Source organism: Sprattus sprattus (genome assembly GCF_963457725.1).
Source record: "Sprattus sprattus genome assembly, chromosome: 9".
NCBI lineage: Eukaryota > Metazoa > Chordata > Actinopteri > Clupeiformes > Clupeidae > Sprattus > Sprattus sprattus.
Window position 1 is genome coordinate 6,275,249 of NC_137928.1, and position 19,927 is coordinate 6,295,175.

The 19,927-nt window shown below is 43.8% G+C and overlaps 1 protein-coding gene across 1 annotated transcript in view; it reads left to right on the forward strand.

The window, feature by feature from the left end:
* tmprss13a (transmembrane serine protease 13a) overlaps positions 1-12,216 on the forward strand; it is a gene marked incomplete at both ends in the record, with an annotated part of 23,141 nt that extends 10,925 nt beyond the window's left edge. The window contains 8 exons of the mRNA XM_080844559.1: positions 3,608-3,706; positions 3,882-3,886; positions 4,526-4,688; positions 6,959-7,137; positions 8,654-8,752; positions 10,521-10,663; positions 11,800-11,955; positions 12,142-12,216. Of these exons, the coding sequence (XP_080700685.1) occupies positions 3,608-3,706; positions 3,882-3,886; positions 4,526-4,688; positions 6,959-7,137; positions 8,654-8,752; positions 10,521-10,663; positions 11,800-11,955; positions 12,142-12,216 (919 nt within the window). The remainder of the gene's footprint in view (positions 1-3,607; positions 3,707-3,881; positions 3,887-4,525; positions 4,689-6,958; positions 7,138-8,653; positions 8,753-10,520; positions 10,664-11,799; positions 11,956-12,141) is intronic.
* Positions 12,217-19,927: the final 7,711 nt, after the last annotated feature.

Genomic DNA, 19,927 nt, shown 5'->3' on the forward strand with positions numbered 1-19,927 from the left:
GCTATTGTGTTCGGTGGGTTGCGTAATTTACTAGCAAGCTAGTTAAAACTATGTATGTTGAAGGTACCAGTTGAGTTATTTATTGCTAACATTAGCGATTGATAGGTGCATTCATAACTATACCTAACATCGTGAAATTAATGTCACTGCTGTGTTTGGCTGTCACATTCAAACTTGTCAAAGTTAGTTATACTCAGATTTGTAATGTTATTCGCTATTCCAGTTTATAGACAATATGTGCACACAGCTTAAATTACGGTGCTTTGTGCAACTGGCATTTTACAAACGTTGCTGCATTTTACGTTTAAGCAGCCCCCGCAAAGTCCGCCTTCGGATTCTGACCTCGGCAGCAGTTGCAGCAGCGTGCTAGCTGAACGCACAGAAAGAGGTTTACAAGTGCAAGGTAAGCTGTTGATTTTTTCATTTTAGGTAGGTTGGGTATTTTGTAGAAATTGCATGGAAGGGATGGGTACCTAACCGTCTTAAGAGAGATATACACCCTCGGTTGGGAGATGGGATGGAAATGTAATATTTCCCCTTCGGATGATTGGGAGGGAAAATCTTTGGTTCAGTTGACCATGCCGTGCTCCTACCGTTTGCATTCATACACGTGCATCTGTGGAGTTAAGTAGGTCACTGCAGGTGCTTGCTGACCGTTATTCATATAGTCGTTACCGTGATAGACACGCTAACTTTTTTGCATGAAGCTTTTTATCTTAAATCTGACGTTAGCACTACTGTGAGTTGGCAGATTTGAATACTACAAATGTGGATGTTTGCTGTGCCTTATGGCTGAGCTGCTAAGTTTGTGCAGATTTAGGCTAGTTGGCTAGTTAGCTAGCTTGGCTATGTATTCCTGTTGCATTTGTGGTGCATCATTTCCATCTGTAAAGGCACATGTTGTCCATTTCAAGCTCCATCGCAATGAACCTCGCGCGGTTTTCAAGTTTGTTAACATTAGCTGCAAGCGGGTTTTTTCCAAATATCCTGCTTTTAAAGCTCATTACTATCGCCATCATGCTGGTAAATCATTGATTTCTCCGGATTTGGCTACAGCGTTTTTGAAATGCACAGTTCCCCTTTGTGAGCGCCACTGGTGACGTGAAAGAGTTGGTTGCTCATCTAAAGGTGCACATTGTTGGGGGGTGTCCTGTAAATTGCCCAGTGGAAGGATGCATTACTCTGTTCTCTCTAAAATCTACCTTCTCGGTCCATATGTCCAGAAAGCACAGAAACTGTCCTATCAATGCCATTAGTGGCTCACTTGATCGGCTTAGATCTTCTGAATGTCCTTCCACAAGTGCTAGTGTTAGCCTAACTGTAATAGAGGAACCTGCCTGTCTACCAGATGATGAAGACTCTGTCATTGGAGACAGTAACTTTGATGAATTGTATCTCAGAAATGTCTGTTTGTTTCTAGGTCTTGTCAGCCCTGTGCCTGATGTTCAGCAGTTTTTACTGCTTCAATGAGCATTACCCCATCGAGCTTCGTTCTACACTCGAGTTTCTCCAAAGGTACAATTGTTGTTGTTATTGTTGTGACTATTTAAGTCATTAATTTCATCTTTCAAAAGGTAATAGAAAATGCTTATTTGTTTTGATGAAGGTGCTTTTTCTCCATCAACCCGGAAAGAGGCACGAAAGTAGAGTGGAGGAAGAACAAAAAGGTGCTCTCAGTGAACCCGAGAGTCCTAACGTTAGTTGCAGACTTGGCTGATCACGAGTGGATTTAGTCGATTTCTGCAAGCTGTGGTAAGTATCCCTTACTTTGTTGCACAACTTCATCAAACTTTATCCTCTCTAGCTCCTTTTTTAAAGATATCTCTGCCAAACTACTTTTATTATATTAATCTGCCACTGCTGTCTTACTCCTCCCATCCTCGTTTGTCCAGGGAAGTAATTATATGAATTATAAACTCTAAATCTCATTACTTGACACCTGTGTTCTCTGTGTTCTCTCCTTATAATGATCAGATTGCCTCCTTTTGTTGGATTCGTGATGTTCACCACGCTGCACGGCCCACTTTTTTGCTTCGCAAGCTAAGGAAAGCAACTCTGTGTTGGGACCTCATTTTTTTTTTTATGCAAACAGACTGTTTACATTTTTGGACCTAGCATACAGTATCCTGGTAATTTTATTTTGCAGTTCCGATGCTCTTGTCATAGATACCTAGCATGCTACCCAGTGAGTACATTATACGATTTTGATTTCCAGTATCTGATGAATGTTTTGACTCCTATGTTGAAATTAAATTATTTTATCATATTTTCTAATTACAACCTATAATTTGGAAATAGGCCCAAAAAAGGGAGAAATCTGAACTGGCAAAGCTGCTCTACTGTATGTATATCACAGTTCAATATTGTTGTCCTTAAACTGACTGATGGAAGTGATTTGTTATCTGTTGTACATTTGGATAATTTCAAACAGCGATCAATTTTATTCTCAAACATGCTGCCGTTGTTTTTAAAAAAAATTGTTGAGAGAGAGTTGTATGCACGACTTAAATGTAGAATAGGCCGTCTTCGTTTTTTGTATTTGAAGGTCATTAACAAGGAATAAAATGGTTGTTTTCATATTAAACACTTTTGTTATCACAGTGCCCAGTGTTTGCATGGAATAATTTAATCATATTTCTTTATAGTAAAACAGTCTGACACAAATGTGTAGCCAACTTGAATTTATGGTTATTGTGGCAATGGTATGCTTGGTGAATTGTGTTTTTTGCAGTGAAAATTTGAAATGCTATGTAAGCCAGCTGCTGGTAATTCACCTAAAAAAAAAACTGATTTATGGCGGTGAGGTTCTGGAGCCAGCTGCCGGTATTTCACAGTTAAAAAAGGATGACATTTTTCCGTATTTATTACGGTGAGGTTCTGGCAACCGAGCTGCCAGTTAATTACCGTAAAATAAACAGATGGTATTTTTCCGTATTTATTACGGTGAGGTTCTGGCAACCGAGCTGCCAGTTAATTACTGTAAAATAAACAGATGGTATTTTTCTGTATTTATTACGGTGAGGTTCTGGCAACCGAGCTGCCGGTTAATTACTGTAAAATAAACGGATGGTATATTTCTGTATCTATTACGGTGAGGTTCTGTCAACTGAGCTGCCGGTTTTTTACCGTAAAATAAACGGATGGTATTTTCCTGTAGTTATTACGGTGAGGTTCTGGCAACTGAGCTGCCAGCTATTTACCGTAAAATCAACAGATTTTTTTTTACAGTGTACAAACCTGCATGCAAGCAATCAGACATGTGTATTGTGTCAATGCTTGGAGTTACTGTGGTGTTCTGATGCAAATTACAAACATATACTGCATTATCCATTTCCACCTTTGTCTACCTCTATAAATGCAGTCACCTGTGTCTTCTGTTGATGGTTTTCAGATGAGATGCATGTAGCAATTTAGTGTTCCCCAGTGCCAGCGGCACAGGTTGTTCAAAGACTCATTTCTGTGGCCTGTTAGGACACAGGTGTTTCAGTATCCATTTCTCTCCCGTGTCTAATATATATTGTATCCTCTGGCAATGTGGGAAATGACCCTGGCAGATAGCAGTGTGGCAGTCGTGTGTTTGAAGTTTCTTTGTCCATGTCAACCCCAGGTTCTACCAGCTCAGCGCACTGACTGGACAGAAGTCCATTGCGGTGTCTCTGACCGGCAAAGACGCCTCACGTCCCCTTCACGGCCTGGTCAACGTCAGGTAAGGCCAGCATGCCACTCACACAGATGGGGCTAGGTTTAGCGCTAGTATGCTACTCACACTGATGGGGCTAGGGTAGCGCTAGCATGCCACTCACACAGGTGGAGCTACTGAAGCGCTAGCACGCCACTCACACTGATGGGGCTAGGTTAGCGCTAGCATGCCCCTCACACAGGTGGGGTAAGAGTAGCGCTAGCATGCCACTCATACAGATGGGGCTAGGGTAGCGCTAGCATGCCACTCATACAGATGGGGCTAGGGTAGCGCTAGCATGCCACACAGAGATGGGGCTAGGATAGCGCTAGCATGCCACTCACACAGGTGCGGCTATGGTAGCGTTAGCATGCCACTCACACAGATGTAGCTAGAGTAGTTCTAGCTGGCAGTTATCTGGGTCATTTTGTATATGCAACTGTATCATGCATGTGTGGAATAAACCTGATTTATTACTGTTTCTCAGCGATACCTGCCCAGATGAGAAGGTAGTTTCCCTCCGGTGTGTGCGTAAGTACCCATTATTAATGTGTTAATTTATATTTTGCTGGTTGTCAATATCTGAGAAAGACGACGGGATACTATTGGGTTCGCATTTTCATTTACAAATACAGGAACTAGGTTGGTATACAACTATTTCATACCAGTAATTGTGAAAATTATAACTACTGTAAGAACTACTATGGTGTTATAACAATAATAATTTATTTATTTAAGAACCCACTGAGTTTGGTGCATTTATAGTTACACGTATTAGCAGAAACTAACCAGCAACAGCAACAAGTGTATTGTGGTAATGGCTATATTCCCTGTGCTCTTCTTTAGATTGTGGTCAGCAGCAGTCTACCTCCAGGATTATAGGGGGCAGTGTTGCCAAAGTGGGCCAGTGGCCGTGGCAGGTCAGCCTTCACTTCCTGGGATCCCACGTGTGCGGAGGAACTTTGATCTCTCCAGATTTTGTGGTGACAGCGGCCCACTGCTTCCCCAGGTCAGTGATAAAGCCTGTGGTGATGTATTTGTATCTGGTGACCATGGATCAATTTATGAAAGTATGAATAGCCTCACTCAAAATGGCTGACAAATAATACCAAAAAGGCTGACTGCCGAGAGGCACACAGTCATGTTGTAAACAAGATTAATTGACTTTGCCACAAAGCAACAAATTCTGATTGAGTAAAAGTTAAAGGATGGAGCTAGTTCAAATTGGCTGTAGAAGCAGCCATAAAAAAGAAAGTGGGAGGAACTAGCTTTGTTTAAAAAAGAATGACCATACACTGAGATCATCCATGGACCATCTTCAATTGTGGCCTAGTGACAACAATAAACTTCAGATCTACACATTCAGCCTCTTGACTTGTTTCACTGATTGTGAAATTGAAAGGAAGTGATTAGTGTTTGCCGCGACAGGCCTCAGTCCAATACAGCAGAGAGCAAGCACCACTGCTGGGGAGCCTCCCATAATCTGGCACAGTGCTGTTCCATAGTCCTTGGTGCTCTATCACAGACACAGCCTCCGTAGTCTTCTATCACAGACACAGCTTCCTCTACCACAGACACAGCCTCCTCTACCACAGACGCAGCCTCCTTAGTCCTCTATCACAGACACAGCCTCCTTAGTCCTCTATCACAGACACAGCCTCCTTAGTCCTCTACCACAGACACAGCCTCCTCTACCACAGACACAGCCTCCTTAGTCCTCTATCACAGACACAGCCCCCTCTGTCCTCTATCACAGACACAGCCTCCTTAGTCCTCTACCACAGACACAGCCTCCTAAGTCCTCTATCACAGACACAGCCTCCTAAGTCCTCTATCACAGACACAGCCTCCGTAGTCCTCTGTCACAGACACAGCCTCCTAAGTCCTCTATCACAGACACAGCCTCCGTAGTCCTCTGTCACAGACACAGCCTCGGTCACAGACAGTCAGGAGTAATATGAGATTGTCTGTCTGCACAGGTGGCACTGTATGGAGAGCTGTAGGCAGTGTGCACCTGGGGCCCATTTCTCTCTTAACCTACTTTCTGAGGGCAACAAAATATGCCATCTTCTTGATGTTTTGTTCAGTGTAACCCTGGTTACAGAAAATGTATCACTTAAAGCACGGCACTGCCAAAGCCGTGGTCAGGGGCTCATTCCCTGGGAGTACCTCTTATAAAAGTGCTTTGAAGATGCTACTCTAATACATCTACAGACTCCTGAGAAGCACTTAACACTTAGCAGACACTTTCATCCAAAGAAACCTATACTACAGGTGGATACTCTCATCAGTTTATGTGCCCAGGAGGTATCACAACACCCCTGACCTTGGTGTTGTTAATGTCTTGCTTTACCAGCTGAGCTCCCAAAACACGGAATACCTTTAGAGTAGACCATCTTCCTTGACCACTTTGTGTTCATTTGTTTTCGGGCGGATCGACATAGTAATAGCTTACAAGAGCTATAAAGGGGTTTTTCTTCCCATAAAAAAGCAACCTTTTTGAAGGCGTCAGTATTCCTCTGTTTGATATGCATCCTGTGAAATCCACACAGCGAACAGCACCACGTACTTGAAATCGCCCCCCCCCCCCCCTCCCCCAAGGGCCAGATCACACCCAGGCCCTGTAACAATCATGGCTCTCTTCGCTCAGCAGGCCTCTGATGAGCAGAGTGTTGCATGTTGACTAATCGCTGCCACAAATATCCGAGTGCTCGGAGGTGCCGTGATGGGGGGCTGATGATAACCGTGCCTGCAGGCTACCGGAGTCAAACTGGTCCCAGTGCGAGCCAAGGGCATGCAATGTTAGATTTCAGCCCTTCACAACACCAGATGCCTCCCCTCCCACCAGGGGAAAGGGGCCATGATTTGCCAGAATGAGCTTTTATTTGAAAAGAGTACATGGACGACGTCTGTGGCCATGGTGCAATACCGCATGACAGCAGACAGAAGACCTTGAATACAGAGCCTTCAAAATAAGATACAGATGAGTAAAGGTCACCAAGACGAAAGGCAGGCACTGGTGGATTCACTCAAAAGAGAAAGTGTATTACTACCAGTTCTAGAATGCTACATCTTTGTCATAGGGCCTAAGAGGAGCAGTCCCTGGGGTCCATGATCGCCACGACGAAATTTAGTTTGAGGGGACAACATGGAGGTCTGAGCCATCACATCAGAGTTGTATTGCCTTCAATAGGACAGTAGACGAGCCCAAATCATTAGGAAGGTTAACCTACCCACTTAGTTTGATTGAGTTCTCTTTTATGCTTTACTCTTCTACAGTTCTATGCCATCCTACCAGGAGGCCAAGAACTGGCGTGTGTACGGAGGGTCGGTGTCCCAGAAAAATCTCCCTACCCCCTTCACGGTGAAGAAGATAATTCTGCACGAAAGCTACAGCAAGCAAACTAACGACTACGACATTGCCCTGTTGAAACTGTCGGCACCTGTGGAGTTCAACAGTGAGTCTACCCTCCACAAGCACACAGCTATAGCTAGCATGATAAACTTATATAACTAGCCCAAAATTGAATCTACCCTCCACAAACACATAGATATAGCTAGCATGCTAAACTTATCTTACTAGCCCAACAGTGAATCTACCCTTTACAAACACACCGATATAGCTAGCATGCTAAACTTATCTAACTAGCCCAGCAGTGTGTCTACCCTCCACAAGCCCACAGCTATAGCTTAACTAACTTCAGCCTGAGCAACAAACATAACAGTTTTTCTTTGTTTTGACATGTTGTCAGAATATAGCGATATATTTTCAAAAAAGCACCCATGCCTCTCCATCTGTACGCCTGACAAGATAAAGGCTACACAGCTCCTACCACAGAGATTGCTATTCAGTTTTACACAACCTTTGAATTTTGCAATTTCTTGTAAAAAATGTAATTTCAAAAGAAATCCCTTGCCTATGTGCAATATAAATACAACTCTGATTTAGGCTGCATATTTTATGTCAACAATGTGTGATAAATACAAATAGGCTACAATATTATAGCAGTGGAAAAACTACTGCAGACTCCCAAGCCCACAACAAATGGTAGAATGATTGGCCCTATCATTTCACCAGCAGCCAAGAAATGATCTGTCACTGAAAATCACTGAAAATGATGACAGTTGGTTATGACAGTCACTGACTCTCACACAAAGAAATATGTCACATCAGCGCTTCCTCAAGAGAATCACACGGATTTAGGGATGAAGCATTTCATCAATGATAAGATGGAAGTTGATGGGCTGGTCAATTGGGTTAAACTGAAAAAAGCAAAGAGAAATAATTAGGGAATCATTCTCTCCCATTAGAGAGAGAGGATAGTCAGACAGTAAGACAGACAGTCACACAGACAGACAGACAGACAGACAGGCAAATACGCAGACAGACAGACAAGCAGACAGACAGACAAGCAGACAGACAGACAGACAGACAGACAGACAGAGACACAGAGACACAGACAGACAGACAGACAGACAGAGACACAGACAGACAGACAGACAGACAGACAGACAGACAGACAGACAGACAGACAGACTGAGAGACAGACAGATAGACAGATAGACAGACAGAGTGACAGACAGAGTGACAGACAGACAGACAGACAGACAGACAGACAGACATCTTAAATGCTGGCATATTGCCTCCAGCCTTCATAAGCCTCTGTTGAGTGTTTAACTCTCATCTGATGCTGTGATTGTTCAAGGTGAATCATTGTGATGGTTTGCATTTGTATTTGTCTTTGTTTGTTTGTCTGTGTGTCCCTGGGTGGGTGTGTGCACAATAATCTCTGTGTATGTGTGTGAGTCAGTGTGTGTGTGTGTGTGTGTGTGTGTGTGTGTGTGTGTGTGTGTGTGTGTGTGTGTGTGTGTGTGTGAGTGTGTGTGTGAGTCAGTGTGTTTGTGTGTACACATGCCCATACATATCTGCAATCAAAAGAGTCTAATGAATGATTTGTCCACCTGTCCGATTAGGTGCTGTCCAGCCGGCCTGTCTGCCTGCCTATGATCAGTCCTTCAGTCATGGAGACCAATGCTGGACCTCAGGCTTCGGAACCACAGAAGAGGGTGCAGGTAATAAAGTTGTACCAGTATTAGTAGGGATAGGCGCGCTCTACTTCCAAAAAATAAATGCGTTTTCAGGTGTGAGTAAAAGAATGTTAACTTTGAGTAAAATAAAACCGCACAGACGCGTTCGGCCTAAGCCATCGTCAGTGTCTGGAAATTAACTGGTCTTAATATCATTAATAAAGTTGTACCCACATTTCTACCTTAATCTTGAACCGCTCTTCACTTCCAGTATCTTTCCTTCTTGTCTTCACGACATTGTAGCTGATTGGCCCCAGATGGTGAATATCACCTGACTACAACTCTCTCATTCCAGCGCCTCTCCCTCAGGCTGCTCTGCTGTTTGAGATCCTAAGTGTGTCTCAGGTCAAGGACACAAGCAGCTTGGGTTTCAGTTACCAGCTAACTGCCCCAAGGGGATAGAAAACCTTTACCGCACATTTCATTTGATATACTTAGCAGACACATTTACCTTATTTGGTTTCATGGAGCCTGCAAGGTATGCACTGAGTGGCTGCATTCTGGGTAATGTAGTCATGAGATGCTGACCTGTTTAGTGTGCTCTAACAGGCTGCATTGTGGGTAATGTAGTCATGAGATGTTGACCTGTTTAGCTACCTGACCATAAGGCCATACACAGAAATTGTTTTGGTTATCTACATTTATCCATTTAATCAGATGCCTCTAGCCAAACAGACTTCTGATACTGTGCAGATATGCATTTTCATCTGTGTGTGACTGTGACGGAGTGCTGTCACTACAGATTGGTATGTGCTCTGACTGCCATACCATCAAGCCTAGCTCTTTGGCGTTGCAGTCAGGGTGCAGGTTTGGTATCTGGTGGGTTGACTGCTCTCTCCCTTCTCTGGACTGGCCTTGGAGTCACCTTTCTCATGACCTTGGAGTCACCTTTCTCATGACCTTGGAGTCACCTTTCTCATGACCTTGGAGTCACCTTTCTCATGACCTTGGAGTCACCTTTCCCATGACCTTGGAGTTATTAGCACCTGGCCCTACCAGCTGAACTGCACAGGTAGCTTAGTCTGAGAACAGAAGAGAGTAGAACAGAGGTGCCTATCTGTAGAGCCTGTTTGGAACCTGTTTGGGATATACATACAACCAGTGTTGGGAAAGTTCACTTTCTACATGAACCAGTTCAGTTCATAGTTCACAAATTTTAAAATGAACTAGTTCAGTTCATAGTTCATAATTCTAAATTTTGAACTAAGTTTACAGCTCCAAAAAATGAACTAGTTCAGTTCTTTTTTTCAATATATCTGGCTATATTTTTTCTAAATCTCTATCTGTCTGCAATACCGCTGTCGGCCTCTACGCAACTTCGGCGCTCTCACACTTGCCAGGCATAGGCAGTAGGAGAAAGCACACGCAGCGATTGGATATAGGACTGTTAACATATATGATATAGGACTGTGTCTTTTTCGGCTGGAAGTCTCAAGAAATCTGGCACCTTATTGATCGAATTAAAAAGAGTGAACCTGCCGTTCACAGACACCAGAATGAACGCGTTCACAGTATCGTTCATCAGGCAGTAATACAGTACGTTCAGTTCAAATTCACCAAAATTATGAACGAGTTCAGGTACAACACTGCATACAAACCTCTATATGCTGAAACCCATTCTTACACATGTTGAGCATACCAGTAGGGTGAAGGGCGCTAGAAACCCAAAGGGGTTTTATGTCAATAGGGACAGAAGAAATGGCCTGTTTTAAGTAAACTAATATGATCCTTGTGCTGCACCCTGTCCCTGCAGAGAGGAGTTCCCCTGACCTGATGGAGGTGGTCGTGGACATCATCGACACACGCGTCTGCAACAGCAGTAGGGTGTACGGCGGCAGGATCAGCAGGAACATGATCTGTGCCGGAGACCTGGATGGAGGAAGAGACTCGTGTCAGGTGGGTGGGCATCAACCAATCACATAGGTTCAGGAAGTGGTTCCCCTCAGACACAGCATGGGGCAGGTGGGGGGTGGGGGGTGTTTCCTGAAAAGAGTTTTGATTGATGTGGTGTTTGATGGTACGCAATAGTGTCAATGTAGCGTAGTCTAAAAAATTGCTACAAAATATATAATCAATAATATAATCAATATGCATGCATGAACAGAACTCTACATGCAATCGTTCAGGACCACAAGCACACCACACACACAAACACACACACACACACACACACACACACACACACACACACACACACACACACACACACACACACACACACACCACACATGTACGCAAAGAGCATGTGTTAAACAACTGAAGCTTTACACCTACCAGAGGGAAACATAGAGCAAAACACCACAGAGTCAACATCACTAGTTCATACTGATATACCCTCGTAAGATTTGACAGTGGTTTAGCAGACAAGGCACTTGTATGGCAACCCAAAGGTCCTGTTCCCCCTCTTCAGGTCTAGCCCTACTATAGAGAAAATAGAAAAGCAGTTAATTTAACCTCTAGGACGGGGGTGTCAAACTCAAATACACAGAGGGCTGAAATCGAGGGCCAGACAGTGGAGCAACCAACACGGCCGGGGACAGTGCATTGTGGGACTTGCAGTATTTGTGGCGCGTTCGACATACCAGCGGCCGCGGCAGACAAGCTCTGATAGATAAATAGATGGATACTTTATTAATCCTGGGGGAAAATTAAGGCAAACCAAATAAAAGTGATCAAAGCAAGTGAGTACCTTCCCTTCAACCCCATCTCAAACTGGTCGGTGGTCTTCCTCCCAGGGGGACAGTGGAGGACCACTGGTCTGCAAGGAATAGGGACCAGCGCTGGTATGTGGTGGGAGTGACCACACATCTTAAACTGGTCGGTGGTCTTCCAGGGGTAGTTAGTCATGACAGTCACTGACTCTCACACAAAGAAAACATGTCACGTCAGCGCTTCCTCAAGGGAATCACACGGATTTAGGGATGAAGCATTTCATCAATGATTAGATGGAAGTTGATGGTCTGTGTCAATTGTGCTAAACTGAAAAAAAGCAGTGTGTGAGATCTTAAACTGGTCTGTGGTCTCCCTTCCAGGGGGACAGTGGAGGACCACTGGTCTGCAAGGATGAGGACCAGCGCTGGTACGTGGTGGGAGTGACCAGCTGGGGAGCGGGCTGTGGCAGGAGGAACAAGCCAGGGGTCTACAGCAGCGTGTCCAGCATGCGTCCCTGGATCTACAGCAAGATGCAGGTGGGTATTATGTGTGTGTGTGTGTGTGTGTGTGTGTGTGTGTGTGTGTGTGTGTGTGTGTGTGTGTGTGTGTGTGTTTGTATGTCTTACAAAAATGCATTGTCTTGTCTACCACTGACATTGTAGCTGATTGGCCCAGTTGGTGAACCTGACTACAACTCTCTCATTCCAGCGCCTCTCCCTCAGGCTGCTCTGCTGTTTGAGATCCTAAGTGTGTCTCAGGTCAAGGACCAAGCAGCTTGGGTTTCAGTTACCAGCTAACTGCCCTAAGGAGGGAGGTCATGGCTCCTGACCCAGATCTAAACCTCTCTCTCTCTCTCAAACTCTCTCTCTCTCTGTCTCTTCTCTCTCTTTCTCTTCTTCTCTATCTCTCAACCTCTCTCTCTCTCCCTCTCTCTCTCTCAACCGCCCTCTCTCTCTTTCTCCTCTTCTCTCTGTCTCAACCTCTCTCTGTCTCTTTCTCTCTCTCTCTATGCCCCCAGCTATCTCTCTCATCTTGCTTTTCTCCATGATACGTCAACGTATACTTTTTCTCTGTACTCTTCTTTTTAAGCGTACACTACAATGTCATGGAGATACATGGTGTATAACCCTTCATGACTACTATTAGTACTACAATGTCATGGAGATTTGCTGTAGCTGTGAACCCAAAGAAATAACTTGTCTTTTTGACCTTGACCTTGACCTTGACCTAGACCTTGACCTTGACTTGACCTTGACCTTGACTTTGACCTTGCCACCGAAGGGTCAGCTAGTTTGTCAGGAACAGACCGTTTCATGGACATGTGAAACAGCCTGGCCCAGACGCGTTATGAACACACCATATGAAAAACGATAGCCTGTGATTGGATATTATATTGTATGGCCAATACATGCACATACTTGCATGAGTCTCATTACAGGCAGCCAGGGATAGTAAAACAACACTTTCATCTAATGAAATGAGACACGAGACAGTGTCATTGTCATTGTAGGATTCTTCTGATGATCTGATTTCGCAAACTCCAAGGATTTACCGCAAGTGTAATTGTGGGTTGCAATTTTCTCTTATAACTGCAGTATTTCTGCAAAAAAAATAAAATCATTGAATTTCTGCATCACTTGTGATTGGCAATCACAACAAACCCTCGCAAGATCTTACTGAGATCACAATTTTTAGAAATTCCAACAGGAGTTAAAAAAATTTAAACTCAAAATCACAGCACTTTTTAAGAACTCCTACAGCAAAATCAGTCACTAATCAGTCAATAATCACAACAAACCCCTGCAAGATCCGGGTTGGACTGTATTGTTATCATGCTCTCTAGGTGTGTGCACTAGGGTGACGGTCTGTAGTGTGTTTTGTACTGGTTACAACCACTCAGTGCAGTGATAGTGAGAGTATAACACACTGGTTTCCTCAGCACTGTCCTCCCATCGTCTTATCAACGCAATGTCATCTCATTGTCTTATGATATTTATCAGAGTGTATGTACAACTGCTTAGATACTTAGACCATTCAACATAGCACATTATTGTCTTATCATTGTATTGTTATTCGTACTGTATTGGTGCATGCATCAGGGTGACCACTACACTACACTGTAGCAACACCTAACCATCGTCTCATTTTTCTCTCTCGCTCTCTCTATCTCTCTCTCTCTCTCTCTCTCTCTCTCTCTCTCTTTCTCTCTCTCTCTCTTTCTCACCTACAGCAAGAGAAACCCTAAGCCCTTCCCCACCATGGACACCACCATTGTCCTTTGACCCTCTCAAACTAGAGGGGGGACTGTTGATGGACAGACGCCGAGACAAGTGCGTGTCACTAAGGGAACACCAATCAGAAACATGAATGCACTTTAAGATGAGCTGCCCTCACTCTCATGCCCTTCCCTCTCCCACTTTCCCGTCTACACAAATCTACACTTTTATGTCGCGCTACGTTACACAAATGCCATTCTGATGAAGGATATTTAATTCTACAGTGGGGAGTGATGTGTATCTCATTTGCCAGATTTTTTTTTTTATTGCCTTATTTTATTCTTTTTATGGTTATTGTAAGCCTCAGCTTAGCGCTGCTAGACTCCATCTTATCTCCATTTTCAGTCTGGAAACCCCCTGTTGAGAAGAGCTCAGCCTGTTGGATTGCTGCGGTGCCAATCCGCAAGATATGATCGGGAATGGTTGATCCATTCCCTGACAGTAACATTTTAAACGATGCTCATATTCAACTCCCTCAAGCCAAATTATCACCTTATGAAGGATGGCCAGACCCCAAAAAAGCGCCCCTCCCCTTAAAAGCCTTCCTCTCGATGCAAATCAGGCTCTTGCCCCTCAAGATAGACATTTATTTTTTTTGCTTGTTTATTTTCACTGGACCTGGTGACTGGCGGTCCTGTGCGGATCCACAGTTGGTCCAGGATATATAATAATAATAATAAAATTACATTTATATAGCGTTTTTCAAAGTTCTCAAAGACGCTTTATTTGTGTTTTGTCACACACATAAATCTGCCATTTGTAAAGTGCTGTGCACCACGCCTGACTTTGGGTTTGTCTCCCACACCACCTGTGCACTTACTCTGAGTGAGTGTGTGGCTAATGAAGGATGCAAACATACAGTAACAGGTTTAGCTTGTAATCTTCCAGTGCTCAAAGCCGTTGTCTGCAAAGCAATCAGTTTATTTGATATCCTGGCCAGTGAAGTAATTGAAGGGTAGTGGGGGATTTTTGTCAAGTTTTTTTATTTTGTGTTTGTATGTACGGTATAAATGAAGGATCCATGCAATTTGAATTATAATTACCAATGATATAATGAAAGGACAATGAGGGTCTCTCTCTCACACACACACACACACACACACATGCATGCACACACACACACACACGCACGCACTTGCACACACACAAACACACAATTACACACACACACAGACACACACATGCACACACGCCCGCCAACACACACACACACAAGCTCTCTCATGAACACACACACACACACACACACACACACACGCTCTCTCATGAACACACACAGACACACACACATGCATGTAAACAGAGGAACATGCACACAGATACTCATATTCCTCTCCTCCTCTCTTTAAGGTCTAGGGTTAATCCTACACTGTCAATGTTGTCTTAATGATGTGTAACAGTGCCCCATGATGTGGGCCATGGAAGTTTACAAAAATACCACAACTGACTTACTTCTTATCAACTATTTTATATCTTTACATATGCCAATAAAATATCTTCCCTGGAAACATGTCCTTCCTTTAACTTCCGGCTCATGGGCTTTTAGTGAGAAGTCTAAGATAGTTGTAACCATGGGTGATATTTCTTGAGAAAGACGTTCACCTGTGAAAAATCAACAGACTCCTGCCTGTCAGTCAGATTGTGTAAGACGGCATTACGGAGGTGTCGGGGAGACGCGGAGTTGGGCGCGGTGAGCAGAAGCTCGAGAGCTAGTTTGATAACAGCGGCGGAGAACGTGTCGGAGACAGAAAGTAGAAAGCGCAAATTAACTCGGAGACAGTGAGCGCGCTTGGAAACAGTCAGCTCCGCCAGGGATTACGTGCAGGGTCTGTTCTTTTTGTCCTCTCTCTTCACTCACTCCGTTTGTTTTGAGTAAAAGGGCAAAACAGCTCCTTAGACGGGCGTGGAGCTCAAGTGAGCAATAGAAAAACAGATATTAATAGGAACCAAGACTTCACAGATAGGGGCACGATTTTGTCAACGGTGCTGACCGAACAGGTGCCCTAACCAACTCTAACAACGGAGAAAAAAAAGGTAATGTTGCAAGTTTTTTGCATTTTTACTAATTATGGTTTCTGGACGTATAGTCACCCTATACAGCCATGAAGGCTTTTGTCCTTCAACATGTGGAGATTTTGGAAGACGGTGAGAGAAGATGAATCGTTTTTATTTCCTCGGGTTGAATAAATGGATATTAGCTGTCGCCTTATTCGTCGACGTCTATTCTCAAACTTAAAGGAGAGAACAGGGTTGTTCAACCATTTTTCAATATGGAATGGAATTTAAATGTGCATAGGTTGATAAGAAGTCGTATGAAACTTACTTACTTGCATGCATCCTCTCTGATGTGAAATTAAGTTTAATTTTCTTTCTGATAAAGGATTGCTAAATGTGTGCCCTAAACCAATAACATTTTACTAGGACAAATTGCATCACAACGCATAAACACCGTTGCAACTCTATAAAGGAAAATAATGGCCAGTGTGCGCCCTTGCATTATATGGTTAAAGTGTGAGGGGCGTAGGCTGCATAGCCTATGTTGTTTGTGTGTGGCGTAGCAAGCATCTGAACCGTTTGGGAGGGTGTGTCCCATATGTATTGATGTATTGTCAACTAAATTCATTAAGAGAGGACGTGATGAGGGGGATAAAAAAAAAAAAACATTTTGGGAATGAAATTGTTTAAGAGAAGTGAATATCACAACGACTGAGAAAAAGAATATGAAATGCAACTAGTAGGTGACATAAGATCCTCCTCGACATGGCACAAGACCCATAGTGAAGAGCACATCTGACACGATCACCGCCATGAGGGTGCCCTGTTCACGACATGGCAATTGATTTGCCGAGAAAATCCACAGGTAGTCGATAAGGGAGTTAGGGTCGAAGCGCAGCGCCTGAACTAAAGCTTCGTGTGTGGCTTTATGAAAACAGTACTTCCCCGCAACAGGTCTTGATTTATGTATTTGAAAAAAGGGGATATTGTTTTCCCGCATATCAAGGATTCAGCCTATGATTTCAATGACAAATTGCATGTTGCTGAATGATTTCTGCTATATTCACTAGCATTTTATTTCCTTTCCCTTCTCAAAACATTATTTTATTCTACTCTGTATTCGACAGCATCCTATCTCGTTTGTATTTTCTGCCGCTGTATACGTGCACGCAAAACCGCCGTCGGCATTTTGGTACTTCCAACAGTAATCACCTGACGGAGACAGTTGCCATAGCGATATGTCGACACCAGAGGGGACACGTCTGCCAACGCTCAGCTGAAAGCTTTGTTGTCATGGATACTTACTCTCATTGTACGGTGACAGGATGCAAGAATGAAAGTCACAGACCCTTTCACTGCCCCAGTTTCCCTTTGAAACCCGTATAGACTCTAGTCTTTCAAATGTATGCAGCTCATTCATGTATATCCTAAATGAGCATAAATGACACAGTCGGTGGGGACACTGCGAATTTGCTCCATGTAGATTATGAACTGTGTGATCAGACTCCTGAAAGCCTGATTAAGGTTGCCCACACATGTTGAGCCCAATCCTGTGTTCTAGTCTGACCATTTAGAAGCCCTGTGTGGCAAGAGGCATGATGGCGGTTTGGAGAGAACATTCTAGGTGAAGCAAACAACGTTAACGTAAGATGGACAGACTCATGAGGACAAGTGACATGCACCTGAGTGCAGCAACGGCATATTGGCACTCTTGGCAGTGTCTGTGTACCCAGTGGTGTAGTGGTCCCTGGAGAAGTGGGTATACTCTTATTTTTTTTTAAGCAGCCCATACAGCACAGGATAAACGCCCTGTTTTGAGAAGTGGGTATACTCAATGCTGACAGAAAAATAAGTGGGTATACTCCGTATACCTGCTTATACCCTGGACTACACCACTGTGTGTACCTGTGTATCCACTCTTTCTCTCCTGTCCTGTGTGCGCCCCAGGACCGGTTCATTGATGAATTATGAATGAGCTGTGGAGGGCAGAGACGTACAGCGTACTTGTCTGAGTGCAGCAACGGCATATTGACACTCTTGGCAGTGTCTGTGTACCTGTGTATCCACTCTTTCTCTCCTGTCCTGCTGTGTACGCCCCAGGACCTGTTCATTGATCAGAATCAGAATCAGAATCAGAATCAGAATCAGCTTTTATTGGCCAAGTTAGTTTGCACAAACAAGGAATTTGTCTTGGTGAAGTGGCTCTCAGTGTGCTTACACATATTACACAAATATACATCACAACACAAAACAATACAACAGTGCAAAACAATACAGCAGTGCAAAACAATACAATACACACATTTTATGTACTTTATTTGATTCCACATTACAAGTTAATATCAATTTTTTAGGAACCAAATATGATGAATTTTCCAACAACTATTTGACCAACAAAACATCTTGTTATGGGAATGCATCATTAAGGGTACAGGAAACATCTCCTTCTCCAGATGAACATGCTCCCTATAACAGATGATATTGAGCAGTACTTAGCTAGCTGTCTGGCCCTTCTTTTACTTAGTCCACTGATGTTAAGTCCACTGACCACCAGCCTATGCACATGGCCTAGACTGCCAAAGACAAGAACAATGAGGACACATTTATAGCCACAGCTTTCAATGGCAGATGTTAGAGGATGGTATTTCAATTTTTTTGTACAATAGGATTCCTCCATGAACAGGTCAAAGGCACAGGCTACTTCAAAGAGTCTGACTATTTTTTCCTCTTGTGATATGCAAATGATGTCTGGTGTGTTGGGAATTCCTGAAAAGCAGTTTGTGGATGAGTTAAACCAGTGGGACTTGACAGAGGTATGTTTGTATAGTTGTTCCTGAGGGGCACAGGGGATCTGGGCAGCAATGAGGTCCACCAGTCTGTCATGTCTGGCAATATACAGTCCTTTGTAGGAAGGGCAACTGTTCATGATGTGGGCTACTGACTCCAGTTGTTGTGGTGGGTCATGTAGCATGCATAAGGGGGAATGAATAGATGGAAACCAGAGGGAGAGATTGTATTTTGTGGGGAGAACCTGTAGGCGTGCCTTCACACAGAAGATGAGTATCTCATCACTGATGGTGGCGTTATTGAAAACCTGTTCATTGATCAGAATCAGAATCAGAATCAGAATCAGAATCAGAATCAGCTTTTATTGGCCAAGTTAGTTTGCACAAACAAGGAATTTGTCTTGGTGAAGTGGCTCTCAGTTTGCTTACACATATTACACAAATATATATCACAACACAAAACAATACAACAGTGCAAAACAATACAGCAGTGCAAAACAATACAATACACACACACACACACACACACACACACACACAATTGATGAATTATGAATGAGCTGAGGAGCGCAGGGACGTACAGACAAACTTGTCTGGGAAAAGCTGGGGTTTTTGTGGTTTTGTCTTTTCCGGTGTAGCCTGAGAATGAATGTTCTTGAAATCTAAGAGACAGAATAACTAATGAAATACACCCAATAATCCAGCATGCACTAGAGCCAGAACAGACACACACACACACACGCACACACACACACACACTATTGCATGCTCACACAGACACAAACACACAGGGACACATACGCACACACATACATGCATGCCTACACAGACAGACACACACAGACAGACACACATAAGCACACACACATAAATGCATTCACACACACACACGCACACACACAGAAATAAATACAGGCATACTGATTGCAAACAGTACCATCGCTCATGGCTGGTAACCTTCACAGGTAAATATTACATTACATTACATTGTTACATTTACATTTAGCAGACGCTTTTATCCAAAGCGACTTACAAGGATGTATACACATTTTTTTTACATTGACACTGATGGCACACTGCACATCAGGAGCAATTAGGGGTTGAGTGTCTTGCCCAAGGACACTTCGACAGGGAATCGAACTAGCGACCTTCTGATTACTAAACGACTTCTGTACCTCCTGTACCACTGTCGCCCCCGTACAATACATGCACACACACACACACCAACACACACACACACGCACGCACACACGCACGCACACACGCACGCACACACGCACGCACACACGCACGCACACACACACGCACAAGCACACGCACACGCACACGCACACGCACACGCACACGCACACGCACACGCACACGCACACGCACACTCACACTCACGCACACACGCACACACGCACACACGCACACACAAACACACACACACACAAACACACACTCACAGA